General features: G+C 55.3%; 5 protein-coding genes across 5 annotated transcripts; 2 read left to right on the top strand and 3 right to left on the bottom strand.

Moving 5' to 3' along the window:
* Window positions 1–1,557: 1,557 nt before the first annotated feature.
* Window positions 1,558–4,131, bottom strand: DCS_06694 (prefoldin subunit 3; the record flags this gene model as incomplete). Its single annotated transcript, XM_040803982.1, has 1 exon — window positions 1,558–4,131. The coding sequence occupies one exon, from the start codon at window positions 4,129–4,131 to the stop codon at window positions 1,558–1,560; it is 2,574 nt and encodes an 857-aa protein (XP_040654086.1).
* A 2,177-nt stretch (window positions 4,132–6,308) lies between these two features.
* On the bottom strand, window positions 6,309–6,959 carry DCS_06693 (prefoldin subunit; the record flags this gene model as incomplete). Its single annotated transcript, XM_040803981.1, has 4 exons — window positions 6,309–6,422; window positions 6,475–6,600; window positions 6,653–6,751; window positions 6,804–6,959. The coding sequence occupies 4 exons, from the start codon at window positions 6,957–6,959 to the stop codon at window positions 6,309–6,311; spliced, it is 495 nt and encodes a 164-aa protein (XP_040654085.1).
* A 1,272-nt stretch (window positions 6,960–8,231) lies between these two features.
* Window positions 8,232–8,862, bottom strand: DCS_06692 (VanZ-like protein; the record flags this gene model as incomplete). The annotated part of the gene is made up of 2 exons (XM_040803980.1): window positions 8,232–8,770; window positions 8,838–8,862. The coding sequence occupies 2 exons, from the start codon at window positions 8,860–8,862 to the stop codon at window positions 8,232–8,234; spliced, it is 564 nt and encodes a 187-aa protein (XP_040654084.1).
* Window positions 8,863–10,240: 1,378 nt separating this feature from the next.
* On the top strand, window positions 10,241–13,754 carry DCS_06691 (transcriptional activator spt7; the record flags this gene model as incomplete). Its single annotated transcript, XM_040803979.1, has 2 exons — window positions 10,241–11,327; window positions 11,386–13,754. The coding sequence occupies 2 exons, from the start codon at window positions 10,241–10,243 to the stop codon at window positions 13,752–13,754; spliced, it is 3,456 nt and encodes a 1,151-aa protein (XP_040654083.1).
* A 2,675-nt stretch (window positions 13,755–16,429) lies between these two features.
* DCS_06690 (Ferric reductase, NAD binding protein) lies at window positions 16,430–21,466 on the top strand (the record flags this gene model as incomplete). Its single annotated transcript, XM_040803978.1, has 11 exons — window positions 16,430–16,592; window positions 16,812–17,298; window positions 17,365–18,029; window positions 18,105–18,452; window positions 18,511–18,870; window positions 18,929–18,960; window positions 19,037–19,048; window positions 19,191–19,274; window positions 19,369–19,444; window positions 19,497–20,054; window positions 20,130–21,466. 11 exons carry the CDS (start codon window positions 16,430–16,432, stop codon window positions 21,464–21,466), a joined length of 4,122 nt encoding a protein of 1,373 aa, XP_040654082.1.
* Between the last annotated feature and the right edge of the window lie 45 nt (window positions 21,467–21,511).

The following is a 21,511-nucleotide window of genomic DNA, read 5'->3' as shown; positions in this document are numbered from 1 at the left end:
CCGTGGTACCCAGTCTCGGACGATGAAGACGTAACAAACAAAGGCCGACAACGGAGGGGCGAACAAAGGATAAAGAAAGGGTAGGCGAATACAAGACGAATAAATGGGAAAGGTAGGTGCAATGTATGAAGCCAAGGTCGGACGTGTGGGAGAATGGCGGGCCAGTGACGGAGGAGTTGGAGATGTGCGAGTGCCTCCGGGGAGGATGGAGGATACGGACAGTGTGCGTGCTCGTACTCGAGAGCCCAACGGGGACGAAATTCACTGGATGCCGGGGAGTTCGCATGCTGAGGCCAAAGGCGGCCCTGTTGGCCATTTTGTATTCACCCAGATCAACATGGCCAAGATCAAGGTGGCCGGCCATGGATGGGTGACTCCATGGCCAGAGAGGCAGAGCAAACCGCAGTCGAGGCGGACGAGTACGTCAGAAGATGCATGTACCTGCCGGCCAACACGTCGTCGGCTATCCGCGCGGTTGCAAGATGCAGATAATTGGCGCCTACAGACGGGCCGTCGAGGGTGCGTCGAAAGTGGAGAGGGAGCAGTTCGTGGAGGCGACGAGCGAGTAATATGTTGACGTGAGAGTGGGAGCACGATGAGGCAACACTCGATTGTAACGAGTACCTGCGTACTCCGTACCTTGCTCGCCATTCGCCGTCAGCCAATAGCCTGTGCTCCACACGCCATGCCTGGCACGTTCAACGGTCTGGGGCGCTGTCAGGCCCTGCTCACAGGCGTTTACGGCACAGTGCGGAGCGCAGAGTACGGGGTGGAGTGGGGTGGCAAAAATGTCTACTCAATTTGTAGGAGTAGCGCTACCAAAACTGAATCGTCACTTTTGTCAAGTGACTTTACGGCGTATGGGGATATGGCGTAGTAACTCTTACAGGTACCACGCATGCCCTGAGCGAGCCGCTCTGCCATAAATTCGGAGTAATTATCTCAACAAATCTCCACTTGCATCTCTTAATAAGTACTGTACTTACTTATACTACCCCGTACGGAGTACAAGTAGTACTGTACATGTACTCCGTACTCCGTACATGGTTCACTGATAACATGTCGAGTGGGCGAGTGGCAAGTGAAATCCTGCTGCTTTCGTGAGCAGCACTGTACACGCACAGTTACTCGTACAGTGCATCAGGATTATCTTTCGCCCGTCCTTAACTGTTGCTTTTTGCCGTTGCCGTTCCTCACATGACATGAAGAATGCGGTAGCCGGTGGCTGGCTTGGCTGCATAACTAGAAAAGGACCTCGGATCTCTCGCAACGTCAACATGTCCAGATTCAGATAGAATGCAACGCATAGCCGCCAACTCTAGCTACAAATGGCCTTCTCTCTCGATCGAGTCATCTAACGCTACGCCAGGCAGCGGACTTGTCTAATCCCTGCCGCATCCTCGTGCTACTCTGCCAGAGCCTCCCGCCTCGGAGCGAAGTTGTACAGTCCACCCACGTGGGTGGTTGGGTATCAGTCATGACGGATCGTACAGCGGCAACCTCGCCCATCTCGTCCGCCCTGCCCACATTTCCGCCTTCCCGGGCCCTTCCTCCTCCCTAATCTGTCTGGCGGGTGAGCGAGACCCGTGGCGTCCAGGCCGAGTCTGCATCTCCGTCGCCGCCGAGTCCTCGCCGCGCACGGGACCTCACCCCGTCCAGCACCCGCCGCAGCGTCATGATGGACTCGTCGCCCTGCATTTCGGCAAACGACTGGACCGCCGCGTCGTCTGGCCACGTCCAGCCCAGTTGGGACCTCACCACGGCGTCGCGGATCGACTCGGCCACGCCTTCCTCGAGCATCGGCTCCGCGAGGAGGCGAAAGACGCACAGCGTCTCGAAGAAATCCGCGTACGCCGGAGGCTCGTCCAGCTTGCCCACGGCATCCACCAGGTCCGCCTCCTCCCACTCGCCAATCAGCCACCGCAACGTTTTCGCCATGTCGTCGAATTCTCCAACGAATGCCAGCGAGACCATGTACTCGTATGCGTGCTCGCTCCTGACCGGGTCCGTCCGGCACGCCATCTGCTCGAGCGGGGCCATCTCGTGCCCTTCCAACAACTCCCGGCTGCCTTTGTCCCGCCTGACCAGTTGGTCGAAGATATCCCTCATCCGGCCCGCCGCCGTGCTAATCAGGACATGAGGCTTCCGCTCACCCGAGTCTGCCTGGGTTGAGCTCGCCGCACCGTGCGCCGTCGCTGCGACGGCGCAACCTGGCGCTTGCGATTCGTACAGTCGCCGCAAGGCGCTTGGTCTCCCCGTTTCCACTTCCGTCAGGAGCTTGGCCATCTCCCGCCTCATTGCCTTTCGGACGCACTTGCTGAACTGCACAAGCGTCGAGACCGACACGCCGTGCCTGCTTTCGATCCGTGCCATGATGTGCAGCAGCAGATCCACTTGCTGCGAGAGAGACACCCGCAACGCGTGCCGGTGTTGAGAGAGGTTCTTCAGAACGAGGCCCCAAACGTGGACCGCCCAGCGGGAATGTTCCGACGCCAGTCGAACGTCGACGAAGCGGATGGCGCGCATCAGCTGCCGTCCGCCTCGTCTACCTTCCACCCGCACGCACGCCTGGATGTAGGCCGCAAACAAGCTCATCGACACGCCCTTCAGCCCGGGTCCTGGCTCATCCGCCATCAAGGTCCGCACCGTCTCGCCGTTTTCCGTGCTCTCCAGTAGATATCGATGCGCCGTCTCGAGCGATTCTGCATTCGACACGAGTATGCGGAGACAGCTCCCTTGTGCCCTGACCCCGTTGAGCCGCATATGTCGATAGAGCTGAGCGACGCTCGGAGGTCGGAGACGAGCCTTTTCGAACTCGGCCAGGTTCGCCTCGTGCTGAGTGGGAAAGTTCAACGCCTTGTCGCCCGGCCACATTCTGCCGTTGGCATCCGCCTCTCGTAGCACGAGCTTCTCGAGCATCGCTCCGTACTGCGCTGCCCCGGGCTTGGCGTCGGCCGTTGGTGGATGCTGGAATCGCTGCCAAGCCTCTTGCGCATTGCGGGTTGCCCGAATAGAAGCCTCCCAGACGTCAACGCGACGGCCTTGGCCAACTCGCGCTCGTTGCTGGATTGTCGGTGTGCCGTCCATCGTCATGCCTTGAAGGATGTCGAGACCGTCGTCGTGGTCCTCTTTGGCAAAGCCCGCCTCCTGCATGAGCATTCCGGCACTGACAGCCCGACTCCAGTTGTCCTCGGGTTCCACCCCTTCGTCCATCCCATCGCCAGGTTGCAAGTATGGGGGCCATGTCGGTGCATGTCGAGCTGCGCTATGCACTTCGGCCTGGTTCTTGCCTTGGCCGGCCAAGACGTCTCGAATCGCCTGGAATCCTCCACGATTCACCAAAAGCGGCCTGGCGAGACCATCGGACATGGCAAGCAAGATTCTCTGCGCCTCCCAAAGGTACGCATTAGGAAACGCTCTTTGGACAGCCTGCATCGCTGGCCGCGGTCGGAAAATGCTCAACAACTCGTTGAAAATGACACACTGCTTCATAAACAGCTTCCCAGGTTCATCCGAGGCAGCCGAAATGTGTTCGATATCCCGCGCAGCAACGTCGGCCAGCTTCACGATGAGTCGAGGCTCCAAGCGGAGGCACTGTCGGGTGAGAAGGCGCATGGTGCGGCAAAATCTCTGCTGGTCCAGACTTGGTAAGTCGCCAGATTTATGACAAGAGCGGTGCACTGCAGTATGCCCCTTGATGTGATGCTGGCCACTTTTGTAGTATTCATGACACCGCTCGATCAGCCTGCTAAGGGTTGTGACCTCGGTGATGGTTGCTGACGACCGTAAAACGAAGCTATAGAGAAACTCGGGTAAGAAAAAGTGGCAGTCGAGTAGCCTTTCGCATCGTGCATCGGTTGATTCGCCATCGAGAATGTGCGCATATGCGTCGAGCTCAGTCGGGGTGTAACCTGTTCGACAAACCTTGTTCAACAATGCGGCCCATTCAGGGTCAGTCGGCAGCAAGCCCAGCAACTTCGGGTCAGTCGTATGCAATTCCTCTTTCCGAATCAACATCTGCAAGAGAATGATGGGCAGTCTCAGGCTGCGAGCCTTGGAGACTGCCTCCCTCCAGCGATGAGTATCCGGCTCGCCGCCGAGGACCTTGCCCAGTATCATGACTGATCTCATCGTCTTCAATGACTTTTCGAAATGTTCGCTCTTTGCGAGTACCGCACAACGGTCTGTAGAGGCGATTATGGCGGCGCACCCAGTCCGGGACCTCGACGTTGGTGGTGTCGTGTCGAAGCCGCGGCGGCCGTGTTGCAACGCATTGTCTACCCCAACCCTTGGTTCTGATTGTCTTCTAAAGATATTCCCATGGCAAGTTCCCAAGGAAACTCGTTCAAGTTGGCGTTTTTCCAAAGCTCTCCAATCGGTTACATGCCTGTCGCCAACATTGGACCTCTGGCTGGTATCGAGCAGAGAGTTCTGGTCATATGCTGCAACAGACGCTTGGGATGCAGCTGCAAGAAGACGATTCCCGTGTGACAGTGGACGACTCGGGATCTGCAAGCCGCAAAGATTAGAGGTCGCCGTGTTTGACTTCCATGCGTTGGTTTTTAGACATACCAACGATGCACCGAGCAGCTGGCAAGGCAAACGGCGCCTCCGCTCCAGCTCCCGTGTCGCATTTCTGAGCATGCCTTGTCATAGTTTCAGCATGGCCAGTAAAGTGTCGAGAATCGCAAATCCCGTTTATAATGGCGATTATGCCGTTGCTCAAGACAGTGTTGATTGAAGTTGGCGATCGCTGCAGGAAAGAAATCCGGCACCATTCGCAGTATGCACCAATCGGGGGATTATTACAGAGCGGGGCGTTGACGGTGCTTGTCACTGGTGGGTGGTGATAACCTGACCTATGGTCGGGTAGCTGACCTGACCTGTGGATCCCTTTTTTTAATTGGCTAAGATTTTTTTAAAAGTAGAGTATCCACATCTACTTATGTGTGGCAGTACGGAGTAATATTATTGATGCCCCGTCCGTTTATGGCTGAGTCATCGCCCCAGGCAAATATAAATAGTACGTCATTCACTAAGCCAAGCGGAATCTAACCTCGTCACGAACCAAGTATTTTTATCGAACTTCATTACACTTTCAAAAAGCATCTTCCCCCTACAACTATAGGCCATAATGCAACCCTTCGTCAACCTGATTTCTCTATTGCCGCAAATGCTTTACGGACCGCAGCAGAACACCTAGAGCTGTGCAGAAATTTGCCCTCCGTTGATAGCGGTGGTCGTTTGCATAAGAGTATGCAGTTAGTGTTAGGACAGCTCGCTACATTGACCGCTACAGTGAACAGCGGGATGCAAGAATTACATCGCAAGCTGGACGACTTAGACAGAAAGACGACTATCTTGTATGTCGAAGGACTCGACTTCTTCTGTATATCTTACTGACCCCGATTTTTTCCCTACAGCAATCAGAACACAATGGTGCGAGCCCAGAATAGTACGGTCGAGCGGGACAATACTCCTTTAGTTCCTCTATACAGTATCGTGACAGGAAACCTCCTGGAGGGTTTCCCACCTAATATAGAGCAGCTGGAGAGACTTATCGGTAAGTGTGGCTCTTTATCTTAGAGTACTGAGCTGACTTGATGTCCTTCCGTAATAGTGTAAGGCTAGGCGCACGGGTAAAGCCCGGGTAGACAGGAAGGTAGGGCAGCCCAGGAGTAGGCACGCCCCGGCCACAAAAGGAACGTGAGCCCGAAAACTCGAGAAGGGTCAAGCTTTAGTCTTGAATACTACTCGATTTCTGAAAGAAGGCTCACTTACTTACCTGACTGTCGTCAACTGATCCGCGCGTTACAAATAGTGCGCGATATCGATAACTTATTATACCTGTAACGATATCGTATATCGTACTCTCTTCCTAGCCTACCCTACACTCTTCATCACGTGATGCGCGGACCGTCTGGGTATATAGCCCCTTCCTCTCCGCACTCTCACTGTTTTCTGTCTCTTTTCTTCCTCCTTAGTTCGAAAATTCTACAGTCTTTGCGCATACTGCCTTCCTGCTAGTCAGCTTCGTGACACGGACCCCCTTTTCTCTCTATTGTATTATACTACCTAGAACGAACTACTTCTATATTAACAAGCCTTGCACTACGAACCATCTGTTTTGTTTCTTCAGAGTCCAGATACTCTTGCCTACAGAGGCTAATTATTTTGGGCAATGGCGCTTCTATTAGTTTTTTGTGCTATTTGTTTCATTTTGTATCGCAACATACTGCTACCCCAATCATAAGACGATGAGACGCGGCCCTCTATTACTGATCCAACACGCAAGTCGATGCCTTCTATCATTCGGCGTTCTTGCTGTCACCAGATGTCTTCGCCTCACCCTCGTTTGCCTTTTCTTTTCGCTTTTGTACCACCTCCCAGTTGTAGACTCGTGCTGTAGCAACCTCCATTGTCTAAACTTCACATTAGCTGCTGCTGGCCTCTCGAATGTCCCGCGGCACACACCGTAATTTGTTCTCGAAGAAATTCCAAATCCTCCTCACAATTGGACAAGCTGGTCTTCGCGGTCGCCAATTTTGAGCTCAGCAATGTCTCCGCCTCGTCAATAGGGTATGACAACATCACATTTGCCTGCCTCTTGTCAGCGACCCATGACCATGAATACCACGCAATCATCGCTAACCCCTAGCCAAATGTAGACTTCGTCTGTGGGCGGAACATTTGCTCGCGCATATAATGTCTCGTTCAGCTCGAACGTCGTTTCGATCGGGTCGGTTTCGTCCTGCGGGATTCGGTCAGCCAGGTGCCGCCACGGGGGCCCTGATCGGGCGAACCTTTCTCAGCTTCAGGAACTTGACGGTGTCTAGAGTCTTCTGAATGTCGGGGATTTTCTCTTTCAGCCCACCCATTCGGCGTTGGAGGTTCATCTCCATGAACTGGTATTTTCTGCCCAACTCGGTTACCTGCTGTTGCACTTCACATTCCATCATGGTGGTAAAACCCACGAAATCATTTCTTGAAAGCTCCGAAGCGTCGGTTCGACATCGTTGCGAGTTGCGACATAGTCTTCGACCTTGTCAACAAATGGGGCGTAGGGAATTCCCCGAGGATTGGTTGGAGTTGCGTCTTTTTCAGCTCTGCTGTGGCTTTTAGAATCTGCACGCCATGGGCATATGTCGATCACTGGCATACCTCGCGTCCCGCGATTTGACTGAGCTCGCCATCTTCGCTGCTGTGCCTCACCTCAGCCAACAGTGGGAGTTGGGAGGAAGCTGGCAGGTGGATCTTTGCGCGGGCAACATTTCGTCAGTGGGCTGCGCTGCGAGCTTTGGTGAGACATGCTTAAGGTGGGGCGGGGTCTCCCCGAGAGACTCACGTCACTCTAGGGTATGTGGATGTGAAGCAGGTGAAGAGGCGCTTTGCGGAACGGCCACGGCAAGGAAGATTGGAGGTTTTGGATGAAACAATCGGGCAAGCCCTCGGTTCTGATTTTAATATGTTTAAATTTCTAAGTTTTGCCTTGGAAAGTTTCCCTCTAAAGGGGGGGGGGGTTTCTGCCGTGAGTGTTCGTGGCACCTGTGTGGGTTAAACACCAGCTGCAAGGAACAATGTAGTTGCGTTGTCAGCACGATTAGCTACTTGGGCAGCATACCGGTGTGTTGAGATTGGACCAAAATACCCACAGATAACATTCATATAATAATACTACGTAGATATGTCGTGAGCTACAGAGTACTTACTGCATGTTTGCTCACCCATATCCCGCCACTCCCACATCCAGGTATGGATGGATGTCTATTGTTTAGTCCAACAATGGAGACCAAATCAAGTGCGCTGTTCGTCACTATCGAGTTACCAAGTCGAAACACTCATTTAATCCGATACCTCTCGGTCATATTGCCTTACTGATAGTAATCAGTTTTCATCATGCTTCAGATCGACGTCTTCAGCATTACAACGAACTCGTATCATGGCATTAGCTTCACACAATACCCCAGCGAGGACGTGGTCCATGCTCGTCACTTGTTTCGCCGCACTCAGCATGGTATTGATTTCATAACAGACTTGTCCAGAAACCAGAGAAACGCAAGATTTCGTGAAACTCGGATGTCGGTCTTTTCTTCGATTTCGAACAGCTTGTCCCATTGATTGCAAGCAAACGGAACTTATGCGGTCAACTATCGGCAAGTCCGCCACGACGACGCCAAAAAAAAACGGCAAGCCCAGTCTGTCCGCCTTTTTATCTCATAACGGTCCAATACCTACCCTTCAGAGCCCTTTCGCGCCGGGGCGGGTGCTTCCGCAGCGCCCTCACCCTCCCAATCGTCGGGCGCATGCTCATCCCAGTTATCAACCTCTTCTTCCAAAGTACCCCCTCGCGACGTTTCGCCCGTGACACTTGTTTCCTGGTCCTCCCCAAGCTCAACATCCTCTTCACCAGGAACAGTGTTGTATGTCTTGTTCTTCCTCCTTCGCTCCATCATACGCTTGTGATACCATGAGCAGAGAGCGACGCCAGCGAGGCTGCCTGCAACGTTGGCGAAGATATCGTACATGTCGAAGTCGCGGTTATTGGGGAGAAAGCTCTGGAGAAACTCCGAGCCGATGCCGAGCGAAAGTGTACAGACGACGAGGGTCATGTTGACGGTACGCCGGCGATTTGTGTCAACGACCCAGTAGAAGACAAGGGTGAGGAGGAAGAAGGTGACTGCATGCAGGACCTTGTCGTTGGAAAAGCTGCCAAACTCAAATGTCGAGAGACCAGCGTATCCAGCAAGCAAGAGCAGCAGTGCGAACACAGCTGAGCAGAGGGAGGGTTGGTCAGCATCGATGAGCGGCGTCAGGTCGGTAACCAGAAGGGAGATTACCTGCAAAGGGCAGTCGTATACGCATGATGGAGCTCTGGTACGGAGGAGACTGGTCAAAAGATGGCAGTATGGGATTCTCCGCAACCTGTTGCAAAAGGTCCAGATCGAGTTTGCCGAGTGAAAGGACGGGCCAGATGCGAGGGCGTTGGTAGTGGAGGTGGATTTACGAACCTCGAAAAGCCAGACCAGGTGAAGGAAGCTATGGTCCGTGGTGCAGCTGTGGACAAAGATGCTGTGTGCTGTGTCTTGGCGCAACAACCCAAGAAAAGGTGCCTAGTACGTTCTCGTACGTACTTACAATAAGTACCGATATTACTGGCTTTGCGACGCGATAATAATACTTAAGTTGTATACGGAGTACTGCAAGTAAGCCAGTACAGTATTAGTACATGCACTCCGTTCAGAGTACATACGGATGTACTGTACTCCCTTCAGTACAATAAGTACATGTACATCTAAGTACACATTGTACTTCACATGGAATCGCCTCTCCAGCGCCGGTTGCGGTTCGGAGTAGTGCAAACTGAACCACAACACAACTGTATACACTTGTACATACATGCGCACACGGAAATAGAACCGAGAGAAAATGACTTGTAGCTCGAAGTGTTGTGACTATGCAAATTTTGGTTCAGGATTTGTTATCACATGGAAATCCTGAGCCGCTCAATCAACCTCAGGAGCTTGTCGTGGAATCGTACTGTGTAGTTGGTCACGTGCTCAACGCTGTCCTGTAAGATACTTGGCACTTGGGACTCCAAGTACTTACTTAAGTATCTGCACAAGTACTTGTACACCTACTTCAAGTATGAAAATACCGACAGCATATTATACGGAGTACAGTAGAGTACGCCGCATGCTCTTGTCTACGGTAGCCGAGCCCGCACTCCGACGACCAGTTTGTTCATGGTTGCCAACTTTTTTAGACACTTCATACTCCCAGGTTTTAAGGTCATTTTGGAAAAGTCATCTCTGCCTTCGGTTTTCGTTTCCAATTCTGGGGGACGATTGTCCACCAACGGTGCTGGCGCTCTCCCAATAGCGCCTTGCTACAAGATACCTAACTGATACCTGCTTAGTCTAGTCCTTGCTCCTCCAGTCTCGCCCCGCCAAACTCTTCCCCCAGCGTGGCCAGGGCGGCAGCAATCACGCTTTACCCCAAGTCCTCAGTCAACCTCAACTCACGATCCACCGCCAAAACGCATCAAACGTGAGCCATCAACGCTCCACCAGCGCAACGCCGTTCGTCGCAAAATCACGTCCACCATCTATGTCGATGTCGCTACTTTGGCCAATGACGTTGTGATATCATCAATCGCCCTCGTTTCGGCCCTACGCGAGCGCATATCCCCGCGCATGGCGACAACGCGCCGTGTCGTCGCTCCCATCGCCACGGGCCTAAAATGTCGCTCCCCAATGGCCAGTCCGCCTGGCCGCCTCCGGCATTGAACCAAGCAACCGGTATTCGCTCCTTGAATCACCTCGACGATGGCTCGGGGCGCACCCAGACCCCAGTCGACAACTCCTTGGGGTTGATGCCTGAGGCACCTATCGATGTCGAAGATGAAAACCGTCGCGCCCTTTTTGCCGATTTATATCGCAAGACCGAAGAAAAGGTTGCGCTGCTATTTGCCGATGATGGTTCATACAATCTCGGCGCGATTGCGGGTCTGAAGCGTAAAGCTCCCCCTACCTCCTCCACCGGCTTGCCCCCCCCGACAAGCGATCACGAGCCAGTCAAGGAACCGCCTTTGAAGAAGGCCAAGCGCTCAATTGACGAAGACGACTATGACGACGACGAAGAAGAAGAGGAGGGGGAAGCAGAAACCGTGCAGCCAACGGCGAAACCGCAGAACGCTGCCGTCGCCGCTTCCGGATCACTGCTGTCGCCCTCCAAGTCGGGAAGCTCACCAGTCCAGTCGGTCAACTCCCCCGGAAGGCTGGCAGACAGGATCAAGGGTCAGGACGATTCGCAGCGAAAAGACAAGGTTGCTGACGGTGGCATAAAAACAATCGAGGAGACCAGAATAATTACGGAACTGGCGGCGCGCAAAAGCTTTCACACCATTTTTCACACGCTGGAGAATGATCGCACGGCGATGCTTGAGCAGCAGCGGTTGGAGGATTCGGAAAAGCAGCTCCAGGCCGAGATGGAAAACAACAACACGTCGAATCCGACGGGCGCTCAAGCGGCTGGCCAAGGCACACTCAGCAGCGCCAACCTCGGCGCTTCCAGTCTAACCCTGAAGCATCTGATTGCTCGAATAGACTTGAAGAGAGACCAGGTGCTTGCATCCGATGCCGAGCTGCGGCTGCTCATGAACGAGGTTCGCAAGAACCGAAGCAAATGGGCCAGCGAGGAGAATGTCAACCAAGAGGAGCTGTACGAGGCGCTCGAGAAGGTCTTGACAGAGCTCAAGGCGCACACGGAGTATTCCACACCCTTCCTCACGCGAGTCAACAAAAGAGATGCGCCCGACTACTACAACCGTACGTGGCACCCGGTGAACGCGGAGCCCTGGGCGTCGCCAGCTGACAAGTTGAACAGTCATCAAGAACCCCATGGACCTGGGCACAATGACCAAGAAGATCAAGTCCTTGACGTACAAATCCAAGGCGGATTTCGTCGTCGACCTCAACCTGATCTGGGACAACTGTCTCAAGTACAACCAGGACATGAACCACCCTCTGCGTCGGATGGCCAATGGCATGAGAAAAGAGGCAGAGAAGCTCATCCCCTTGATTCCCGATCTCGTCATCCGCTCCCGCGCCGAAGTGGAGGCGGAAGAGCGGCGCAAACAAAACGGCGGAGACGACGACAACGGCGACGACTCCGACGACGAGCCGATAATGTCGTCTCGTGGTCGCACGGCAGCCACCAAAGGAGCAAGCAAGTCCAGAACGGCGCCAAGCGACCAGAAGGAGGAGACGCCGGTGGACAAGAAGCCGGTGCTGCAGCTGAACGGCCTGCTGGGAAAGGCGGGAAGAGAAGGTTCCGAGGCCATGGATGGCAGCAACGGATTCGCCACGCCGCCGGTGGGCGGCTCGATCACCCCGAGCGGCACGGCCAACGGGAATTCGGGCGTCGCCAGCAACCCGGACGCGATGGACATTGACGGACCTAGCCTCAACGGCATGGCGCTGAACCAAGCGTTCGGGGAAGCCGCCGAGCAAGCGTACGAAGATGAGGAGTACAAGATATGGAAGCAGACGACGAAGAAGGACCGCGCCTTGGTGGCCAAGGAGCGCCATCTTTTGTTCAGGGACAACAGCCTCAACGCCGACGCCCCGGCGTTGCTTCGGAGCAAAGGCGGCATGAGAAGGTTTTTGAGAAACCAGAAGGAGGCCGAGGCGCTTGGCATCGCCAACCACCCCCACCTTGGAAGCTCGATCAGCACGGCCAAGGATGCAGGCAACAAGGCGTCGGAGACGCTGGCCGAAGGAATCGAGGAAGAAGCGGACCGGGTGATTCCCGACTACTACGATTCCCTGAGCAACATTCCTGACATCCAGACGAACCTGCAATGGATCGAGGACGGCGACGGCCAGGTCATCAACCAGCACGAGCGGTTCCTGCACCTCGTGCCGCCCGGTTCGTTCGTGGCGCCGCCGAGCAAGCTGACGAAAAAGATGGACCGCAACATCCACCAGATCCAGGAGACGCGCAGGCTGGCGACGAAGATCTCGGTGATCAAGCAGATGCAGGTTCAGTCGCAGGTTTATTCCAACCAGTTTCCCAAGTCCAACACGGACCCCTTTGTGGAGCAGGACATTGAGCCTCACTTCATCGCCGACGACGGACCGGTCATGGCGCCCGAGGCGTGCCAGGACGCGTTGAAGCGGTCCGTGGCCAAGATCCTGTACACGACCGGATTCGAGGAGGTGCAGCCGTCGGCACTCGACACGCTGACGGGCATCACGGCCGACTACTTCCAGACCATCGTCCGGACCTTCAACATCTACCGCGAGTGCGAGAAGGCGACGGTGCAGACGGAGGCAGGCCCCAAGGTTCGGTCACGTTTCACGCCCGAGGAGATTCTCCTGCACACGCTGGAGGAGAACGGGCACGACGTGGCCTCGCTGGACGCCTACGCCAACGACGACATGGATCGGCTCACCAGCAAGCTCGGCGTCCTCCACGAGCGCATGAAGCTGCACCTCACGGACCTGCTGCGGCCCGCCCTTTCGGCCGAGGCCGGGGCCGACGGCGTCGGGGCCTTCAAGGACGGCAGCGACCAGTTCATGAGCGGCGACTTCGCCGACGACCTCGGCGAGGATTTCTTCGGCTTCCGCGCCCTCGGCCTCGACAAGGAAATGGGACTCGATTCCTTCTCGGTGCCGTTCCACCTCCTGCACAGCCGAGTGCGGAGCCAGTACCAGATGCAGTCGCAATCCACGGCAGGCGGTTCGTCGGATTTGTTCGACGCGCTGGCTCCGTCGGACGCGGTGACCAAGGAGAACATCCAGGACCAGATCGGGCTGGTCAAGAACTTCTTCCTCGCCAAGCTGCACGCTAACGGCGACCAACCGCTGGTGGAGGACGAGGATCTTCCGGTGAAGCAGAGGAAGCCCCGTCCGCGGCTCGGCGCGAGCGGCAAGATCATATCCGCGCAGAAGCGACCGCCGAAGGAGCAGCTGGCCATGGCGAAGAAGAAGAAGAAGATGGAGCTCGCGGCGGCGGCGGCCGAGGCCAAGGCCCAGGCGACGCCCGAGAAGGGAGGCGGCTCGGCCAACAACACGCCGGCGAAGAAGAAGGCCGGCGCTCCGGCGAACGTCGGCGCCCCGCCCAACCCGGCCGTGCTCGCGCTCGGTGCTAGCATGGAGCGGACGGACAGCATGCAGAGCCAGGCCGGGACGAGCCAAACGGACAAGGACGACACGATTGGCATGATGAGCCCCGAGAGCATCGCGCAGTAGGCGTTGCCCTCGGAAGAGGTGGCCGACGGCCGCGTGCGTACATGGGAACCATGTGCGATCCGTCGAGCAGAGGGGAACTTGGTCAGGTCAGTTCAGGCCCTCCGCGACCGCCGCAGCGCGCTGCGAGGACCTCTTTTTTTCTTTTCTTTTTCGAAACACTGCTGCGTCTTGGAGGACTAGACGATGCTGGATAGCTCTTGGGGAGCCATGACGGATTCTTGTATTCTTTCCTCTCTTTTGTCCTGTTGCGAGTCATACCCGTGCCTCCAATTCCTCTCCGTCTCGCCCCATCTTTTCAGCATACATCCCGCCCGCCGGCCAAGTCCTCCTTTCAGGTTTGGGTTGCGTCGTGTGCATGTTTCTGAATACCATGCTGCGCCAACCGTCCAGCGAGAGGCAGCAACGGCTAGCCCCGTGTCGGCACGGCGTTTCCAGATCTGCCCGAGGGGGCAAAGTTCATGTGCATGGCAGGCGACCGCTGGCTTTCTTCGCTTCTTTCCTTTGACTTTTCTCCTCCCTCCACCAGGGTTATTCATTATTTTTTATTTTTCGTCATCGCTTATCACGTTGTGAAACTCTCCACGTTCTCGCGTCGGTTGGAAAAGAACAGGAAGCGCTCGAGGGGTGACGCTTGGCTACACATTTTGGGCGTATCTGGTTCTCTTGGTTGCAATGGGTATGCATGGACGGGACGCACGAGTCAGACGGTCGGATCGGATGGCAGTTTCTGGCACAAAGTGCGCGTACTGCGAGTGCGGTTTGTGGGCTGGTAGAGTTCCCTTTGTCGAGATATCAACGGCTCCGGGGCCGGGTCGGCTTGCCCATAGTGTTGTTTCGTATTCGACTACAAATCACATCGATATGCTGCCAGACAAGCAGTTCAATCAATGGCGAGTGTGAAGGACCATGCCCCCCCCCCTTCTCCTTCTTTTTGTGCGTGCCGAGCCGGCACCGCCTATGCCAGGCTCATTATCCATGGTCAGGAGTAGGGGAGACATGCCGCGGAGGCTTCCGGTCGGATCACCAAAGTGTGCGACATTGGCCTCCTCCAGAATGGCCTCCTCCATGGCATGTATTCGCATGCGAACGGGGTTCGGGCAGGACCAGCACCGAGTTCAGGCATGACCACGAGCAACAGGTATTCGGTATTGTACTAATATACTGTACATACGTACAAGTAAGTACTTACTTTTATACTTATGTAAGTACTTACTGTGTCTGCATGTACTGAGTACAGGTATTACATGGTTGACGTATGAAATGTTCATCCCCACTGCTAACCAATGTTCGTGCAATAAGTACTTACTCCGTACGAGTAATACTCATTCATTATACCTCTAGCCCTGACAACCATGGCAACACCCAGCACTAGCCCGTAGTAGCCGATATCGTGACAAGGTCATCAGAAGAGAACTGCAGTACACTACGGTACATACCTAGTATTCAGTACGGATGATACGGATGGCGATTGTTGGCAGTTTCGACAACAACCGAGGAGGTAGCGGTGCCGGGTACCTAGTACAAAGCGCTGTACTTGCAGCGCAGTTACTGCATTGCAGCGCAGTTACGGCTACTACTACTAAGGTATACAGCGCAGTTACTGTACAGTGCAGTACGGAGTGGGTGCTTCCAAGTACTGGACTGTTTCCTTAGTAGGTACTTAGTTGGCTTAGTACTTTCTACTAGGTATGTAAGTACTTACAGTACTCTTTAATTTCATGTCAATTTCATGTACACTCACAGGTACAACAACCCGTACGTTGATTGTATGGAGTAATTAATTACTGTAGAGCGCCAAATCAAGCCCCGTAATTAGGAGCTGCTGCGCTGCTCACCGTCGCCGATTGTGGAGAATATGCCCTGGCTCCCTGTCCGCGTACCACGAGTAATACCCTGTAGACACAAGTACTTACATGCAAGGAATTTAAGTAGTATCTACTCCGTACATAATACTTGTTCACCAACTAATACTTGTTGTATATTACATACAAGTAATACGGAGTATCCAGGTCGGTTTATGGTACATGCTCCGTACTCCGAACAATAATCCGGTTCTTGGGCTGACTTTTGCATGTTTTTCTAGAGTGTGTTTGTCACCATGTGTAATAGTTTCAGCATGAACGCATGCAAGGAATGACCTAGTTACTCACCTGCACAAATGCATCCATGCATCATTCATATTTGCACCTTGATGTGCTTTGGAAGTGTTGTCAAGTGATTGCAAGTGTGCAGTAGGTCAGCCAAACCCATGTACCCGTTTGGGAGCACCAGTAATAATAGTCGCTCTCTCTCCATGGATCATGCTCCCATCATGATGAATATCTTCTCCCGCTGTCGACACGAACCCCAGGCTCCTTCCCCCAACCAAGGCCATGGATATGTACACATGCACACTGTATACAAGAATTCAGAGTACATGCTCGTATGTGCAAGTACATGAATGTACATGTGCTGTATGTATACTTGCCTCTGCTTATTGCGCTGTAGGTACATGTATTTACTTACTTGCACGCACTTGAATGTCTTCGCACGTTCCTCCACTGCCAGCTGCCGTCGTCCATCGGACTGCATGATCCCTTCGATTTTCCTCTCCTTCCCATCGACACGCTATCCTTTCCTTGAGGAGCAGAGGAAAACGCCCACGTCCTCCTGCGTCCTGAAAGCTCCAACCTACTATGCGAACGTCCTCGCTCCTACTCCTTGGTCACGCAATCCTCGGCATTCCACATGCCGCTGCCATCGTCGTTCGAGTTCCGGATGGCCATACACCCGTGGTAGAAAAGCTGCCTGACGTCTGGGCTCTTCACGATGAAGCTGCCACCAGCTACGACAGTGCCAGTAAGCCCATCCTCTGTTAGCCTTGACAGGAAGGAGCAGGTGTTCGTTTCGGGATTGTTGCTCTAACAAGGAAGAGTTTGGCTGCTTCCTGGCCCACGTCCGTCCAACGCATATCTGCATCCATATCTGTCATGGTGATTGTTTGGTATATATGAATGCCTGCTTGTACAGGCCCGCATGAAAGTTCTAGCATGGAGCTAATGTCGCATGCGCACATAGAGGTCGCAGCCAAGGTGAAGCCGCTCCATCGACGGACACACGGTGCAGACAACGATGGGTTTGACCATGAGGAAGAGGACACTGCGAGTACGAGCACGGCCGATCAACGATGGTTCCCGCCTGTCGTCCTCATAGATTGGCTGATTGAAAACGATGCGCCGGCTGATTGCTTCTTTGTATCCTGCGCAAGGCTTCTGAACGCTACGGTGGAGGAGGCTGCCGTCGCCGCCGGCTTTCCTGCCCCTCGGCGAGGAGGACCTGGTATGTCGCGAGACGATGTGTTGCTCGCCATCGAAAGACTCGGACTCTCCCTCCGCATTTACACAATACGAGGGAGAGGCCAGGTTCAGGCGCCGGGTCCGGACCGGTTCCCCCACTGCGTGTGGTACGGCCGGGCATTTCCGCGGGGGCGTAGGCGATTGCGTCGTCTAGTGGCCGTCACCTATCTTCCCCGAGGAAGTCAAACCCTCCACGTTGTCATTGGCAGGTGAGTGCAATCAAGGGGCCTCCTCGTATAGTCGGCCGAAGTTGACGGTTGCCACAATTTCCCCAGGAACGTTGGAATGCCGTACGCGACCTTTACGGATTTCCAGGCGGACCCTAACGGCGTCGATGTTACCCGAGAAGTGACGCGTTCCTGGATCTGCGAGTACATCTATGTCGACTGGTCCTCTTCTCAAGGAGAATTCGTCCGTAGCCGGATCCAGGGCGTTCGCCAGATGCTTCGCGCTGCGCGGGAAGAGGCGCGGATCTTGGCTCTGTCAACGACGACACACGAACCGATGGACACCCATGAAGCGAACCATGGCCATGCCGAGGAACCGACGAACACGGACAGTGGAGAGAACAGGGGCGATACGGACGAACCGATGGACACCCGCGAAGCGAGCCATGGCCGTGCCGAAGAAGCGATGGAGATCAACGCGGAGCATGGCGGCCGAACCGACGAACCCATGGAAACTGACGGTGGCGGTCACGGCCAGACAAGCACTCCCACCGAGGGCCCGATGGACATTCCCGGCGTGGCTTTTGATCCCGATTCTGGACGAGTCGACCTCGGGTCGCTCGACGAGAACACCTACAACAGAATCCTCAGAAACTCCTTGTCCGAATTCCAGTGCAGTAGCCTCCTTTCGTTGGGTTTAGGTCTGGCCTTCCAGCGCAGACCACGGTCGATTCTTGGTGCACCTCGGCCGCCAGATGGCGGCCAGAAAGAAGGTTTGTCATGCACGGCACCCCATCTCCCGTGGTCACCAACGTCGTTTGTCGGGAGACGACTGACGACACCCCAAGTTCACAGGTGTGCCCAGCTGCAATCTATTGTGAAACCCTTCAGCGATTTATCGGCCATCTGCGGCAAAATAACGACCCTCGACTTTGACTTTGCCTTGTCCAACCACTGGGCAGCGGGCACCTGGGACTACATCCAGGCAACACTCGCCGGTCCGGCTGGTTCGCATACCGTCCCAGTTACCTACAATCCCGACCGAAATTTCAGCACGAGCTTATCGATAGATTTGAAGTCGGCCTTTGACTCGAATGCGATTGATCTTGACGGGATCCAGTACGTCACGCTCGCTGCTAGCGGGAAATTCTTCAAGTTGTTTGGCGGCCAGTTTAATGACGCTTGGGAGGTTCAACGTACGACCCTATGAGATACGGAAAGAGAAAAGAGAGTCTAATTTTGGTGCATTTGCAGGAATCACCCTGCGCGCGCAATGCATCACACCAGGCTTCGAGGTACGAAGCGATATACTCTCCACCAACACGTGGTATCAACATCCGGGCGGATGGGGCCGCGCACCCTTCCGGTGGGCCGATGTTGGGACAATTCCCGTCAACCGTACGGATTGGGTCATGACACCCTGCGGTACCATCGATACGCTCGAGTACGAATTTAAAATAGCAAACGAAATCCTGGCCGGGACTGGCGATGCGCTATTCTTTACTTTCCAGAAAGGCAACGCCAAGAACAAGACGAAAGTTGCCCTCGGGGAAGGGGAGTCCCTTGATGCAGGATACGTCCAACGTGGCACCGTGAACCTCAAGGATATGTTCGGTACCCAGACGGTCGATATACGCAGGATGGAGGAAATATCGATACTGGAGGAATACAGACATTATCGACGAGACCAGTGGCGATTTCAAGGTATGCGCCCTCATTTCCACACTCGAGAATATCTTTTGACGCATTGTGCGCATTTCACTAGGAATTACATTTACAGCCACCTGCGCGGGTACGTCGACGAAGATGAAATTAACCAAGTTTGAAAAGGTACCCTATCAATGGCTCGGTCATGACAAAACAATGGAAGTCGTTTGGACTGGCGAGGTGTTTGTCGCGGACTGGAATAACAAGGCTCCGACTGTCAGTCACAGCCTGTTCTCAAAGATAGTTTACGACGTGAAATCGCCAATGATGGAAAACATCGCGCCCGATATGCCGACATGTCGACGATGGTCGTGCGATCCCTCCCACCATTGACGTCGGAACCAGACAAGAGTCACCACAAGACAGTCCTTGAACTGTCAAGGATATGGCCTGCTCAATAAGTAGACTCGACCGAAGGCTTCATCGAGTGGAGTTGACATGATCAAGGCGGCCGAATCTGATGAGGACTTGGGAGTCCAAGGTATGACGTACTGGGTACGTGTCCAGCTTGGTGCGACTGCGGTGTGCCGTAGTGGTACCTGCTAGTACGTACTCGGCGTACCATCGGGAGCTGACCTGGACTCTGATGGCGGCACCGATCAACCACACATCACCATCACCACCCACAACGTCCAGCCTCTTCACCGTCGCCAAGATGGGCTGGCCGTACGGCTTCCCCAGCCTCACCGACGACGAGAAGCTGCAGCGTCGTCACACGCTCGACCTCTACGCCTGCATCGCCCACTTCTCGGCCTTCGCCCCGGCCCTGCTCTTCCTTCTTTTCCGTCTCGTCCGCCACCAGGCCGCAAGATCCGGCCTGGGAGCGAGACGAGCGGCGGCAGCAGCAGGAGAGGCGGGAGCAGAGGCTGATGACCGCGGGCGGTACGCCCAGGTCCCTCACTCGCCCATCGTCAAGGCCCACCGGCGCGCCCCCGCAGGCCAGCTCGCCGCCCGATGGCGCGCGCTTCTCTGGTCGTTGCAGCACGACGTTCGCTTCGCCGGCGCGCACTGGGGACAGCGCCATGAGTGGCTCGTCGGCCTCGTGTGGACCGCCTGGTTGCTTGCCCTCTGCATCATGGGCACGGGAAACGGTGAGCGCTCTTGATATTTGCCCCCTCGTCACCATCGCCTGGTTCGGAGCCGAAGGCTGACCGTTCCCGTCCCAGACTACTTCCATCTCACCAAGCGCTTCGGCACCGTCGCCGTCTCCCAGCTTCCCATACAATATCTCATGGCCCTCAAGCCTCTCAATCCCTTTGCTTGGGCCTTTGGATCCTCCCACGAGCAGGTCAACCGTTTCCACCGCGTCCTCGGCCGAATCATCTACGCCCTCCTCATCATCCACATCCTTCTCTACAACGCCTACTTCCTCCGTGCGGGCATCTGGTTCAAACGATTCTTCGCGCCCATAGTCTTTGCCGGCGTCGTGTCCTCGCTTGCCATGCACGCCATCGTTGCCACATCCTCGGCAGCCGCGAGAAAGTACTCGTACCGCCTGTTCTTCATCACCCACATGGCCGCTTCCTCGCTCATTCCGGTCTTGATCTTCTTCCACGCCCCTTCCGCTCGACTGTATATCGTGGAAGCCGTCGCCATCTTCATCATTGGCGTCACCGTCCGCTCCCTCACCACCGTACAGACGTCCTCTTCCCTCGAGGTGATACCCGGCACAAACCTCGTCAAGATTTCTGCCACCGTGCCCCGTCGGAAACTCGCCTCCTTCAGCGCGTTCCCCGGAATGCACGTATACCTGGCCATCCCCTCGGGCAGTCGATCAAGCGCCAATCTGGCCTCCAACTCGGCCGTCCTGGACATGCTCTCCAACCCCTTCACTGTGGCCGCGGTCAACGACGAAGACGGTAGCATCATGCTCGTAGCTAGAACCCGCCAGGGACCCATGACCACTGCCCTTCATCAACTCGCATCCTCAGCCCACTCCTCTGCTTCCGACCCCTGCAAGATTCCCCTCGCCATCGAGGGCCCCTATGGCTCCATGGGCAAGCACTTTCGCAGCCTGCTCGACTGGGGCCCGGCGCGAATTCTCATCATCACGGGAGGCGTCGGCGCGACGTTCGCATTGCCAGTCTACCAGGCCATACGGCAAGAGTCGCCTGCTGCTAAGACGCAGCTCATCTGGGCCGTCCGCAGCGCCGCCGACACCGCGTGGGTGCCCGATTCCAGCGCCGACGGAGGCAAAAACATCCTCGAGGATGAGCACGTCCAAATCTTCCTCACTGCCGACACGAGCGTCGACCTCGCCCCTGGCGAGCATGGCGCGGGCCGGGGGGCCATGGAGATGGACGCTCTGCCCCGTGCCGGTAATAGTGGGCGACCGGATGTGGAAAAGATTGTAAATGACACCTTTCGCAAGGGGTTTGAAGAACCCATTGCCATTATTGTCTGCGGGCCAAACGAGATGGCAGCCAAGGCAAAACAATGCGTCACGTCATGGGCGATCAAGGGGCGAAATATTTGGTGGCACAACGAGACCTTTGGCTGGTGAGCCGTTTCTCCCGCTCTGCATTAGGCAAGCCATGTTCCTCGGAAG

The sequence above is a fragment of the Drechmeria coniospora genome, chromosome 03, assembly GCF_001625195.1.
Source record: "Drechmeria coniospora strain ARSEF 6962 chromosome 03, whole genome shotgun sequence".
NCBI lineage: Eukaryota > Fungi > Ascomycota > Sordariomycetes > Hypocreales > Ophiocordycipitaceae > Drechmeria > Drechmeria coniospora.
Note: the sequence above shows the minus strand (reverse complement) of the source record. Positions and strands in the feature narration are given on the sequence as shown.